Below are 13,867 nucleotides of genomic sequence, written 5' to 3' on the forward strand. Positions count from 1 at the left end.
TCCTTGCACTCTGCTTTAGAAGAAAACCTCAGTATTTTACTGTGATACAAGCTGCATGTGGAGATGTGGAAATATACGCGTTTTTACAGCTAATGTAGTTGTGCTGTTATCACCACAGCGGGAAAAGCGTATTTAACTGTTATAAATGACTTTTCTATGATTTTTCACATTTTTGTAAAGCCATCAAGTGGGCCAGTTTGTAGCCTTTGGAGGTCTTGTTCTGATCTTTCTGCAGTTTGACAGCCCTGCCCTAAGACGTAGGGGCGCCACAGGTCAATAAAGGTTATCACCTTTATCCATACTACTTTCAGATCTCCCAGAATGCTTCTGACTATAGAACAAGGGCTTACTTTGAGTATAAACATGCCTCTGCACTCATGAAATTATTCCCAGGTCAACACGTACAACACCAAAACACAGAATGAGGAAATATCTTTTGAAGGAATGACTCAAAGGGGCGGAATGACAGGAATGACACCGGGGGCGGTCGTGGCTCAAAGAGTTGGCAGTTCGTCTTGTAACCGGAAGGTTGCCAGTTCGAGCCCCGGCTTGGTCGTTGTGTCCTTGGGCAAGACACTTCACCTACCGCCTACTGGTGATGGCCAGAGGGGCCGATGGCCGATATCCATTATTATTATTATTATTATCAAAGCCTTTCTCTAGCACATGGAGACCACGTTAATTTTTTCATTTATTCTGTTATCTGTCTGAATAATATCAGTTTGATATAGGATATTCCTGTGTTATTATGTATAATTAAGCCCGTTTATTTACATGTATAAGATATCCATCCTACTTCCATCATGATTTAGTCATTAAAGTTAACAATTACAAGTTACATTCTAGGCAGTAGCTTTGTTGTTTGATGTCATCCAGTGTTTAATAAAGGGCAAAAAAAAAGTTAGACCTCCTCTCGGGGCCCTGTGGGTTTGTACTGATGTGCCTAATGGACCTTAAGATAAGATGACTCTTTATTGTCATTGCACAGTCGTACATAGTCCAATAGTCCAATGAAATTGGAAAACTGTCCTACGTCGACACTACATATAACACAACATGACCCGATACGACACATCACAACGCAACACAAACAACACAACACAACACAACACAGTATAATAACTTAGTAATAAAAAATAAGAATAAGTGTATTTGTATTACACACTGTTATTATTGCACATTAATTGTTATTGCACCTTGTTATAAATATAAATATTATTATTGTTACTGTTTTTACCATTGTTACCTCCCCCCCCAAAAAGTCCAGGTAGGTAGCCAGTCAGGTGAGCTATTTGCATTGATTAGGGCTATTGCCCTGTTGTAAAAGCTGTCCTTGAGTCTATTTGTTCGGGACCTCAGCAGCCTGAACCTCCTGCCAGACGGCAGCAGCTTAAACACCCGGTGTCCTGGGTGTGTACCGTCCCGTAGGATGCTGCGTGCCCTCTTGAGACAGCGAGTGCTGTACAGGTCCTTCAGGGAGGGAAGAGGATGTCCAATGATTTTTTGGGCCATATTGATGACCCTCTGGAGTGCCTTTCTGTGTGAAACTGGAGACCTTTTCCACACACTCGCCATTGATGCTGACAGGCTACAGCTCAGACTTCCTCCTTCTGAAGTCAACTACCAGTTCTTTTGTCTTGGTGGTATTGAGGTCCAGGTTGTTATCTACACACCAATCTGACAGCCTCTGAACTTCAGCTCTGTACGACGTCTCATCTCCCCCTGAGATGAGCCCCACCACGGTGGTATCATCTGCAAACTTGATGACTGTGTTGTCTGGGTGGGTACTAGCACAGTCATGTGTGTACAGAGTGTACAGTAGGGGACTCAGTACACAGCCTTGTGGAGAGCCGGTGTTAAGGCTGAGGGCTGAGGAAAGATGAGGCCCCACTCTAACTCTCTGTACACGGTCTGAGAGGAAGTCTCTGATCCAGCGGCAGGTGGTAGAAGGAAGTCCAATTTCCAGCAGTTTAACTATTAGTCTGTATTGAAAGCAGAGCTAAAGTCAACAAAGAGCAGCCTGGCGTAACGGCCCTGCACTTCCAGGTGAGAGATGGTGGTGTGGAGCGTTGTAGCAATGGCATCTTCAGTTGATCTGTTAGCTCTGTATGCGAACTGGAGCAGGTCGAGTGTGGGTGGCAGGCAGGACATGATGTGACGTCGGACCAGTTTCTCGAAGCACTTCATTATAACAGGTGTTAGAGCAACTGGTCGGTAGTCATTGAGGCTCCATCATCGGCCTCTGATGGATTCATTTCTAATCCTGTCCATCCTGCTCACTCACAGAGAAGATCTCAGTATCTTCAGCTCAGCCCCCAATTTTTGTCAGTACCCCTGTCTCCAAACCACATGACAGCAAGTCTCACTGCCATCTTATAAATCTTCCCTTTGGCTCTTGCTGCTATCCTCCCCTCATAAATCACCCCGACACTTGTCAGTTCCAGTGCAAAGGTGAATCTCTCAAAATCTGTGCAAAAATAACTGAGGTAAAGGTGTGGGTATGCAGGGCTGTTTTAACAAGGCTATGGATATTTATGTAGGATGGCCTACATAGCAGGTTGTAAAGCTGACATTTCTCTTGAATAGATGGTAAAGGTGGCTCCTGAGCCAGCAAAGCTGTGTGTGTGTGTGTGTGTGTGTGTGTGTGTGTGTGTGTGTGTGTGTGTGTGTGTGTGTGTGTGTGTGTGTGTGTGTGTGTGTGTGTGTTTTAATATAAACTGTTGGGGAGAGTTACAGCTTAAGAGTGTTGACCTGTGGAAGACCCACCTTCCTTTAGGACACAAAACAAGCTTAAATCATTTACTTTAATTATTGGTTATGGTCAAACTTCCTGTTAAAAGGGATTTTTTTCCCCTTCCCACAGTTGGGAAGTACCTGGTCATTTGATTGTTGGTTTTTCTTTGTATTTTTTTTCTTACATCTTTACAATATAAAGCGTCTTGAGGTGACTGTTGTTGCGATTTGACTTTATATAAATAAAACTGAACTGAGAAATTAAAGGGGATATAAGCTGTTAACTGAATTGAGATCACACATAGATCCATTAGGGCACAATGTGCTCTTTATCAAATAAAATTAGTTGTAAGTAGCACATATCATCTTTGATGAATCAGCCGGGTCTCCAAGTAACTGCGATGACTCTTGGATTATGAGAAATACCGTGAATTGAGCTTCTTTATCTTTAAAGATACAAATTAACAGTCAAGTTCAAACATGTCACCTTTTACAGCGCCGTCATCCGCGCTGATAACACCTTTCCCATAATTGTCCAATGGAAACTTCCTGCGTCATATCCGGTCAACTGTCACTTCCGGATGCGGTGAAACAGCAGAGAAGTAGGAAAACACCGCATCTGTGTGGATTAATAACGACAGGCAGGGCTGTGTATAAACCGGGAGGACACGCCAGCAGCGTCCAGAATGGGCTCGCGGACAGAAGCGTTCACACCGGGATCTGCATTTTAACGGCCCTGTACGTCACAGCGCGAGCCCGCTTTTACCGAGCAGCTGTGTTTGTGTCTTCTTGCTAGCTTAAGCCAGCATAGCGTTAGCTGGGACGCGCTAAAAAACTACGTCTCTCCGGGAAGCGAGGGGAAGACTTGTCCCTTCTTTTGGTCTTCACTGTCACTTCTTCGGACAGGGGGCACAGAGGGACATCTCTGTGTTCGTGTATAAAGTTAGTTTCGGTCACTTTGAGGGCAGGACTTTTATTGGAAGCGAGTCTCCCAAACTGAGAAGTCGGGATCTCAAACTAAAACCAGCTGCTGGTGTTTTTATTTAGTTAGCTCTCCAGGACGCGTTTGGAGAGAAAAGCGCGTCGTTTGTCTGTCCCAGGGTGTAAAATGAGTGGAATGTGGCGTTCAGGGACTACAAAGAAAAGCCAGCAGACACTTTGTAAATAACACTTCCCTGTCAGCCGGAAGGCTCCAGCTCTTTTTCCTTGTTCAGCTGACAGGGCTGCAGGCAGCGTCCCGAGTTTGAATTCTGGTCAGGTGGAAGGAAGACTTCCTTGTTTGTTTTGTTTCAGCACAGCTCGTTTCTCTTTGACCAGGCTTCAACTCAACAGGTAGGTCTGCTGTTTCACACGGGGGGGTCATGTTGGACCCCGTGTACGTGCATTTATTCTCACTCATGACTTGTAATAAAAACAACGAGCATTAGTCACTGTGGTTTACCTGGAACTCTATAAACATCAGTGTGAAGTATGAAGAAAAAACGATGGGTCTGTCGCTCAAGTCTGTCAAATCATTTAACACATTTAATATATGGTCCATCACAGCTGCAAAAGCCCAGGTTGGCGTTCAGATTTCTTAAAAAAACAACAACAACAAACAAAAAAACCCTGAAACTTATTCTGTGAATAATTATTGAGCCACATTTAAGGAGATTAAGGCGCTCAAGGTGGCAAACTTTTACAGATTATTATTATTGCTTATTATGATTGACAGTGCATTAACCGTCAAAATTAATTTAATATGTTTGAAATGCTTTCTGCCAAAACTGGTGTAGACAAATCTTCATCCCCATTGTCGGCACCCACAGACTAAGGGCCTGTGCATTAAATTGTAATAAGTGTTTCATTGTGTTAACGTTTGCATGATGTGAATTCATTTGCACAGTGATCCTCTTGTCTGTGTTCTTCTTCTCAGTGAAGGATGAATGGCCTCTCTCTCAGTGAGCTCTGCTGCCTGTTCTGTTGCCCGCCTTGCCCGAGCCGCATTGCAGCCAAGCTAGCTTTCCTGCCCCCAGAACCCACGTACACCTTTCTGCCAGACCCAGAGGCGGGCCCTGCTGCACCAGGGGCGACGGGGACATCCAGCCTGCGGGCGCGGAGTGGCGCCTCGGTTGCTGGAAGCGGGGGGACCGGGGCCGTAGAGGGGGGATGGAAGCTTCACCTGACGGACCGAGCGGAGTTTCAGTACTCTCAAAGAGAGCTGGACACTACGGAGGTCTTTCTTGCTCGATCCAGCCGAGGGAACCGAGTCGGCTGCATGTACATTCGCTGCGCTCCTAGTTCCAGGTAAATGGAATTAGCTGTCAGCTGTGACTGACAGGTATGTCACACTTGCTCTGAAGCATTTAAACAGTCTTCTTCCTCAACAGTCTTCTTCACGCCCAGGTTTGCTTTCTTTTCTTTTCTTTTCTTGTTGACTCAGCTGACGCAAAGATTTTCTCTTCCTGGTTTTTTCTGTAGATCATGGCACACCTGTCAGACTTTATTCTGTTGTCTTTATTCTTTCTCATTATTTTCTCTGCTTGTTTGTAGAGCCTTAAAGTTGAATTTACTGTTGTTCGTGATACTGATCGCAGTAAAAAGATTTGCACACTCCCTGACAACATAAGTTTCCAGTCAGAGACAAAACATTTGCAGCTATGTGGTGTGATTGACTTTATTGGCCGTTGTTGGTAAATGGCTTTATAAGAGGAAATAACCTTCTTCATCTTAGAAGGTTTGACAGTATTTTATGAGATGTAAAAGAATTTAACTCTCAACTGCTACTGATTAATTTACCAAATGAATTAAAAAGAAATGGACAGGCTTGTGTTACAGTCCATTTATCTTGCATTAATGTGTCTCTAGTATTACAAAGAATGATCCCAGGCCTGACGTGATATGGCAGAGTCATTGTTTTGCTGCTTTCTAAGTGGAAAGGCTAAGAGCGAAGCCACGGGCTGCAAGAGCTCATAAACAAAACCACTGAGGGAGAATTTCAAAACAGTCGGTGTGTAGAAAAAGTATCAGGTTACTCCAGAGAGCACAACACGCATTCATGAATAACAGCCAAGGGCTAGATACCCAGCGTTCACAGTGGATACCCTGCTTCTCAGGTTATACTAAATGTCTGGAAGCAAGAGTCCTTCGTGGTAAATAATCCTTCAACCTGCAACAGTTTTATAGAATCAAGTACCTTTTTGATTTAAACAGCAGGTTACTTGTGATTTGATTAATTTCTGTGCACAGTTGTTTTTCTGCCGTAATAAAAGTTCTGTGTTTAGCTATGGTATTGTTGGCAACGCTAAACAAGAATATTTCTCATGTAATCACAATGTAGTTCTCTGTATATCATATATTTCTGATTAGAGCACAGCAGAGGCTGGATCTTTGGCTCCAGTGCTGATAGTGATTTTTATTTATTTATTTTAAAGGAAATAGGAAAACCGACAAGCGTGCACCTGTCTGTGTCTGTTAGCTCGTTACTAACCCTTTGTCTGAATCATCCCTGCAGGTTTACGGTGCTTTTCTCCCACGGCAATGCAGTTGACCTCGGCCAGATGAGCAGTTTCTACATTGGCCTCGGCACTCGCATCAACTGCAACATCTTCTCTTATGATTACTCGGGCTATGGCGTCAGCACCGGCAAGCCCTCCGAGAAGAATCTGTATGCAGACATAGATGCTGCCTGGCACGCCCTGCGTACACGGTATGTGATGATGCAGTTGGCCCAAACGTGTCCTTCGAGGTGTAATTTTATTATCCCAGGCGAACTTGTTCGGGCAAAATGGGGCATGAGTTTACAATGGATACAGCTGGGATCAAACGATGTTTAAAATGTGCCCAGGCAAAAAATGCCTTTGTTGTGAGAAGTGCTAAAGAAGAGAAAAAGCAGAAAACGAACGTTCGAATAAAGGGGCGTGATGAAGGGGGTTGAATGGAGGTGGTGGTGAGGACGGAGCAGAGTGAGGACAGCTGCTGTGTGAATAAAGAAGAGCGAGATGGATGGATGAGGGAAGGCTAAGGGGTGATGTATCTCAAGGGCGTTGTAGGGTGATGAAGTGTCTCATTAACAGAAGCGGTGCTGTGCTAATGCAGCTGTAGCCCGGGGGTTACAAAACAGAGCGCTAACTAAAGGTCGGCTCATGTAAAAGTCACCGTTGTGTGTCACTCTTTACTCGGGTCTTAATTTCAGCATGTTGAAAAAAATATGCATGTGCTTTCTGAAATATAAAGGTTTCTGTGAAAGTCCTTCTGTTACAGAAGAATCCCACTGTTAGTAAACTTTTGTGTTGTGTGTGGGCCAGTAAAAGATTCACTCATTAACGGAGCTGCGAGTAGTCATGAAGTGAAATAAAAATTTGAATTTTAGAAACTGGTCAGTCATTTTTGGTGACTATAAAAAAATTTACCTGACATGTGACCTTTGACCCTTGAGGAACAAAATTCTTTCTGAAAAATAACTAAAGCATTAATGAAAGTACTGTCAGTAATCATTAGTACACCAAAGGTAATATTTGTGGATTTGGCTGCTGTCTCTCATCTGTATTATACGTATTTTTTCTTTCTGTTTATTTCTAACCAGGTATGGCATAAGCCCGGAGAACATCATCCTGTACGGGCAGAGCATCGGTACAGTTCCCACTGTAGACCTGGCGTCACGGTACGAGTGTGCCGCCGTGGTTCTTCACTCGCCTCTAACATCTGGTATGAGAGTGGCGTTTCCTGACACAAAGAAAACCTACTGCTTCGACGCTTTCCCCAAGTAAGAGAGAGTCTTCTTACTGTTCACACGTTTTGTATGTATGAAGCTCTTCATTTCTTTCCCACATAACATTTTGTTCGTAAACACAAAATGTTAATTTGATATGAACTGGTTTTGTGTTTCCCTGCGTTGTCCAATTAAAATGATGTTTGATAAACTGCGGCATATCAAACACATCATAGCAATTGGCTGTGAAAGCCGTATATGTGATGCATGCTCAGTCATCCTGGTAAGGAAATCCCAGACAGTTGAGCCATTATGCAGCTGTGAGTCAGCTGAGACTGTACAAGTCATGTGGATGAGTTGGAAACGGGATCTGCTTTCTATACTGCCCTCTAGCTGTTCGTGCTTCATCTTCTTTCTTTCTGTCACTGAGTAGGGTGTTTAAACGTCATGCACAAAAACAAAATGCACAATCTGTGTGCTCTGACTCTTTGACTGTCTGTTGATATTTTCACATTATTATTAATCTGTCAGCAGAAGAGCATGATTCCCACTTAGACTTGTGAAAGTGTGTTTGTCCAGGGAAAACAGACGTGCTGAAAGGAAAGCCTTTCTTCTTCTGAAGTGCTGTTTAAATTATTTGTTTTTAGTTTTTTCAGTGTAGTGAGTCTCATTTGTTGGAAAATCCTGTTGACACATAGTTTTTTGTTTGTTTGGTTTTTTTGGACTGGAAAATCACGAAGGCAAGGTTGAGTGCATTTACAAACCACTCACACTTATACTGGGTGTACTGGTATCGACTGGATGATTGATAATATCTGCTGATTTGTAGGTTATGATTCGTGGTTGCTCTTTCTCACTATGGAAATGCATTGCTATTATGACCACTCAAAGCACTTTGCAAGACACATCTAACCGTGCATGCTGGCAGTGCTGCGGAGCTCACACTCACACAGGTGACTACGTTAGGATCCCCAACGTGTTCATTCTGTGGGACGACATGTGAACTCTACACGGTAAAGCCACCAATGGGGTTTGGACTACAAACCGTCTTTGACTGAGGTGTCTGTACTAACTGTTGTTCCACCATGCCACTGTTTATTTTCAGACTTTGCATAATTACGTCTGGAGGACTCATCACACACACTGCCCTGTGTGTGTGTGCTCGTTTTGTTAGTCCAGTTGGACTAACTGTGGTTGTTCAAGTCTCTCTGTAAACAGTTTTAATCCCAGTATGTGCCAGTAGGATTGTTGAAGCTCTTTGTTCAGTTTAACCCCACGTGCTGCTACACATGGGTGTGCAGTTGTAGTGTGGGTGTTCACTCGAATGTGTTGTTACAGTTCTTTTATTTTTGATCCTCGGCCCCAGAACGAGTCTCTTGGCCACACAATAAGGACTCGGAGTCAGTAGCAGCCCATGTCAGCTTTAGCACTAATATCCGATGGTAAAGTGGGCGAGGAACAGAGGTGGTAGGAAAACAACAGAAGACTTCTGGAGAACTCAGCCTTGACCTAGAGTGGGCACTGCAACCTTTTCCTGCTGAGGGCCACGGGGTCAGACTCGATAACCTGATCTCTGGTCAGAACGGTCCACACTGTTTCAGCGGGTTCTGTTTCTAATTCCTGTTTTCCTCTCTTTCCATTTCAGCATTGAGAAAGTATCCAAAATCACTTCCCCAGTGCTCATCATCCACGGCACGGAGGACGAGGTGATCGACTTTTCCCACGGCCTGGCCTTGTTCGAGCGCTGCCCGAAGGCTGTGGAGCCTCTCTGGGTTGAGGGAGCGGGACACAACGACATTGAACTCTACAGCCAGTATCTGGAGCGCCTGCGCCGCTTCATAGGACAGGAGCTGGCGGTACAGCACGGCTGACCATCAACACTACGCTCGTCATAATGACCATATTTCCCGGTCCGTTCAAAGCACCTCACCTGTTTTTGTCTGAGATGGAAACCATCTGACCCGTCTTAACCGTCCTGTGTGACGTGTGCACATACTTCAGGACGCAGTTCACCTTTAATGGACCGTGGATCATTTAGACGCAGGGGAAAAGAGGCGTCTCTTCATAATCACAGTGGAGACTGTTGGGGTTTGTGTTTGTTTGTGTGTCTTTTAGCAGAAACTTTAATAGTGCAGATGCCTGTGCTGTGCAATAACATGAAAAAGAGGGAAAGGTTTTCACTGATAGATGTAAAAGTAGAACAACAAAGTGATCACATGACCTGGAAAGCTCCTGTCACCACCTCAGCGTACACTTCGAGTGGAACTTCATTTTTGCTAGCAGCTTTTTATTAGAGGACTTTTGTTGAAGCTGGTATTATGTTACATTGAATTATTGCACCTGTACAGTTGAATGGAAGCCAATTTAAACACAATATATCATGTTTTAAAGGTATTCGTTTACCTGCATTTTGTTGGCGCAGACTGCATCATCTTTAAAATCGTTTCTAACTTTCATCATGAAGGTTTGAAACCGCTCACAGCTTTTAATCTTGGGGAAAATTATGCTGGCATAAATATGAGTTTATATTTTGCGTCTTGTTTTTACGTATTGAACATTTCGCTCAGGTAACTTTTTCGAGTGTTCGCAATTGTTTAGCGCGCGGACAGCTGAAGCGCCTCAGATTTCATCCAGCCTAAAATATTTCCTTCCAACGAAGCGTTCAGCCGAACTTCGATCCTACATCTGAGCTGCAGTCCACACCTCCAGTTTGCTGAGCCGTCGATGCCCCCTCACGCTTCTCTCTAACACATCTGTGTCCCACTGCTGCTGTGGGATTGGCTGTATGAAAGAAAGACGTTGAAGAGGCTCAGATGGAAAATTCCTCCAGTTCTTTCATTTAATGGAATGGGTTCGAGTCCATTAGCCCCGTCCGTTTCTTTTAGCCTTGTTTATGTCTCGCACTGCTGGGTCACAGCTGTCGGCCTGTTCTTGCTCCTCACGGTGCGCAGAGACAAGGAGAGCAACACTAAAGTTCAACACATTACTCACCTGCACCCCGTCATCAGGGATTTGTTTTTGTTGTTGTTTTTCAGTGAAGGCAGGGAGAGTAACCACATTCAGGTCCATATTCTGATAGTTCCCCAGTTTCGCAGGAACATCTGTGTGATCAGAGCACATGTTCTTCTTAGAACATATCAGCAGATTTGTCAGAGTTAAGCAGGAACACTAACACCAGGCACTAAACAGATTAGTGTTTCATCTAAATAATTTAGACTTTATAACAGCTGCTTGTATTATTATCCTGTCTATGTGTACAAACCTGCATAATGATTAAAGGGGACCTGTTATGCTTATATCCATTATTAAACAGCACCAAGTTTCAGACGATCTGGCGAGTCGAGGTCAGACTGTCTCTGGTTCTGTGTGATCGCACTGAGAGCCATTGTTTATTATGCTTTTCTCAGAAAACAGATCAGGTCTTGAGCTCCTGCTGTTCACGAGACCCATTGTAGGACAAATAAGGATTATTTTAGGCTGGGAATCATGCAAAGCTACTCTAGTAGAGCCCAAGTATAGAAATATGGAGCTGGAAAGGAGCATAATAGGTCCTCTTTAAGTATAATTTTTGTTTTGTGAGGTGCGTTTTCTGTCTTCTAAGAATATTTTTAGGAAATATTGGCACATTATTTGATTGATCTCAATTCTTCAGCTTGTTATTGGAGAAATCTGACTAACCCGTAACAGGAGACGGACCTGCCTCGTACCTGAACTGGTACAAATAGATGTTGGAGCCTGTTGGAATTGCTGTAGGTGGCTCTGAGGGTAAATGCATATCTGTTGTGGGGGTTTTCCATGTGTTTTTTTTTTTCCCTTTTCTTTGTGGTGATCCAGCAATCCACCAAAGTTTTAAAACTGTAACCAAAATTGTAATATTTATAACAAATTGTAAAGGAATCGGGTGTTTTTGCTTACGTGCGTTGTTGTATTTGAAGCTTAGGCACGATTGATGAACACTCAGATTCTCAACATTTTTGAGGAGAATTTTTAGGCTCGGTGGACAAACCAAAGCTTTTGTTGTTAGTGCTTTACCCAGTTTACCTGCTGCTTATGTTTTATATCTTATGTAAAGAACGTCAAACTGAGCTTATCTTCTTATTCTCTTCACATTTGGATACAGATTCATTGTAAAATTCTCTGTTTGCTAAATAATCGAGTTTTATCAAATCACGTTTGCTTTGAAATATGCAAGAACCGAATATGAACTTGATAAATTAACCAAGTTGGGATTTTTTGTTTTTCTCTAAGCTGTTTATGATTTCTCGTTTGTGCAGGGAGGAAACCACGTGTATTTGAATATGTTTGTGTGATGAAAGAAGATGAAAGGCCGGCTTCATGCCGACACATGAAAAGCTTTTTTCAGACGTGTGGGTTTCTGCTGAGGATTGTTTCATTTCTGGGTTTTATTTTCATCATCAAACATTCTTATCAATTGTTTATTATACTGACAGTTTTTTAGTTTTTAAAGATTTTCTTTCTTTCTTTTTCATGAATTAAAGAGAATAAGTTAATAAATCATAACCAGAAGTTGATATTAAATGTGACTCTTTTTTTATTTTATTTTTTTTTTATTTGGTGTCCTTGCTTAAATCTGCCAGAGATGAGTGTTTTCAACAGTCCCTGATTTTGCACTCATGGCAGACCTGGCACTGGCTGAATAAAGACCTGTCTGCTGTGAAAGGCCTCATGGGGCTGAGCATCGAGGCTCCAGGACTGGCTCGGACGAAGGCAAAATGAGTGTTTAATTGCCTGGTGTTGTCTTCTTTGGCTGATGTGTTGGACGCTTGTTAGATTCTGAGCCAACAGAGGCTCAAATCGTGTTTTAATTAAAGCAGTACAAGGACTCGGGTCTGTCCCAGCCTCCCCTCGCTGCCTGCTACCGTGTTGAGCTGTGGAGAAACGGAGACAGATGGATCATAAGCTCCTCCCCCTGAACACACACACACTTGCCAGCTGTTTTCAGTGGACCACATAAACTACAGCGTGTCACTCAGAGGCTCGTACGGATTAACAACAGCTGCAGTAATGCGTCCCTCTGTGTACGGCAATGTTAGTGCGTCCTGCAAGAGCAGAGGAAGACCTCTAACACTGAAGCACACAAAGCTGAAGCTTAACAGCACTTATTAATCTGCCTTTAAGTGTTCCTAACCTGAGGATTGTTGTCAAGATTTAGACTGAAAAAGGAGAGCGAGCATGAGTCGAAGTACAGAATAACTCCTCCATGTGAATACTTTATCAGCTTCAGGAGAATAAATAACATTCACTCACATGACATTTAAAATAGCACAAAAGTTCAAACACATATGTGAACATTAACGATGGTGCACTGATGCTGCACCTGTTAGCTGAGCCCGCCGAGACTTACAGTAGGCGGAGAATGTTGAGGTAAATTCGCAGACTCGTGTCTTTTGAGTGCAAATAACACTATTCATGACAACACAAAGCCAGTTAAAGTTCAGGTTCCCAGTCTGTCCGGTTAGAAAGCACAAACCACTGCGAGTTCTGTTCAGCTGCTTTGGTGCAAATGAAACAGACGACAAGGTCTCTAGATGATTCTTCTTCCTCCCTACTCGTTTTTCTCAGGTTTTGCTTTTTGTTGGTGTCCTTTTCGATACTGGCAGGAAGAGATGGTCTCAGAAAGGTACATCCATGCGTGTCTTCACACCAAGGTTTGCTGTGAGCGTCTGTCACAGAAGGACCGGTATCTGCTCCTCTGTGTGAGAGGAACTGGAGGAGCGCCAACATGTTTCTGACTAATCTGTCAAAATGAAACTCCATGAGGGTAGCATAAAACCCCAGCAACACTTCTCACAAACACGTCTTCCCGGTTTATTCTGTAGCTGTCGACCTCAAACTAATCGAGCACAAATTCCCGCTCTAACCTGAATCCTAAACTCTATCCTTAACCCCGAAACAGGCCTTTGAAGGTGAAGTGATGACCCTCAATCACAGGGTCTAACACTACATTGGTCCTCATAAGCACACCCACCCACCCACACATACTTTTAACTGTTCGTTTCATTTTGTATTGCCTCTTACATGGTGACTGCTTTGAAAAAGTAGACTAGTCTCTGCTTTTTAGTTCTTTTCATCATTTCATGTTTGAATTAAAATGAAATTCTTTTATTGGCAGTTGTTAGGCTGTCAGCTGAACGAGTCCTTGAAACAACCAAGCACACCCACCAGCAACTTAACCAGCACATCACACAGGGACAACCTATTAATGTCTGTGATAATGTTTAGAATGTAAAATCTAGTGTTTTTAAAGAAGGGGAATCTCATTTGCTTCTGCCGTGTCCTGTTTTACAGTAAAACCTGTGGATGTCACACGTTCGTGTTTGAATTCCTAAAAAACAAATTGTATAACCAAGGAAGGAAGGTCATGACTGCTGCATTCAAGTCAGCACAAACGTTTCCCACTCAGCAGAATGAGTTGGGTTCAGT

At 43.3% G+C, this 13,867-nt stretch overlaps 1 protein-coding gene across 1 annotated transcript; it reads left to right on the forward strand.

Annotated features, from left to right (window-relative positions):
- Positions 1–3,274: 3,274 nt before the first annotated feature.
- Positions 3,275–11,962, forward strand: abhd17ab (abhydrolase domain containing 17A, depalmitoylase b). Its single transcript, XM_082525554.1, has 5 exons — positions 3,275–4,065; positions 4,649–5,019; positions 6,227–6,421; positions 7,298–7,477; positions 9,069–11,962. The coding sequence occupies exons 2-5, from the start codon at positions 4,655–4,657 to the stop codon at positions 9,292–9,294; spliced, it is 966 nt and encodes a 321-aa protein (XP_082381680.1). The 5' UTR covers positions 3,275–4,065; positions 4,649–4,654; the 3' UTR covers positions 9,295–11,962.
- The last annotated feature ends 1,905 nt before the right edge of the window (positions 11,963–13,867 follow it).

Source organism: Aulonocara stuartgranti (assembly GCF_965226115.1).
Source record: "Aulonocara stuartgranti genome assembly, chromosome: 23".
Classification (NCBI taxonomy): Eukaryota; Metazoa; Chordata; class Actinopteri; order Cichliformes; family Cichlidae; genus Aulonocara; species Aulonocara stuartgranti.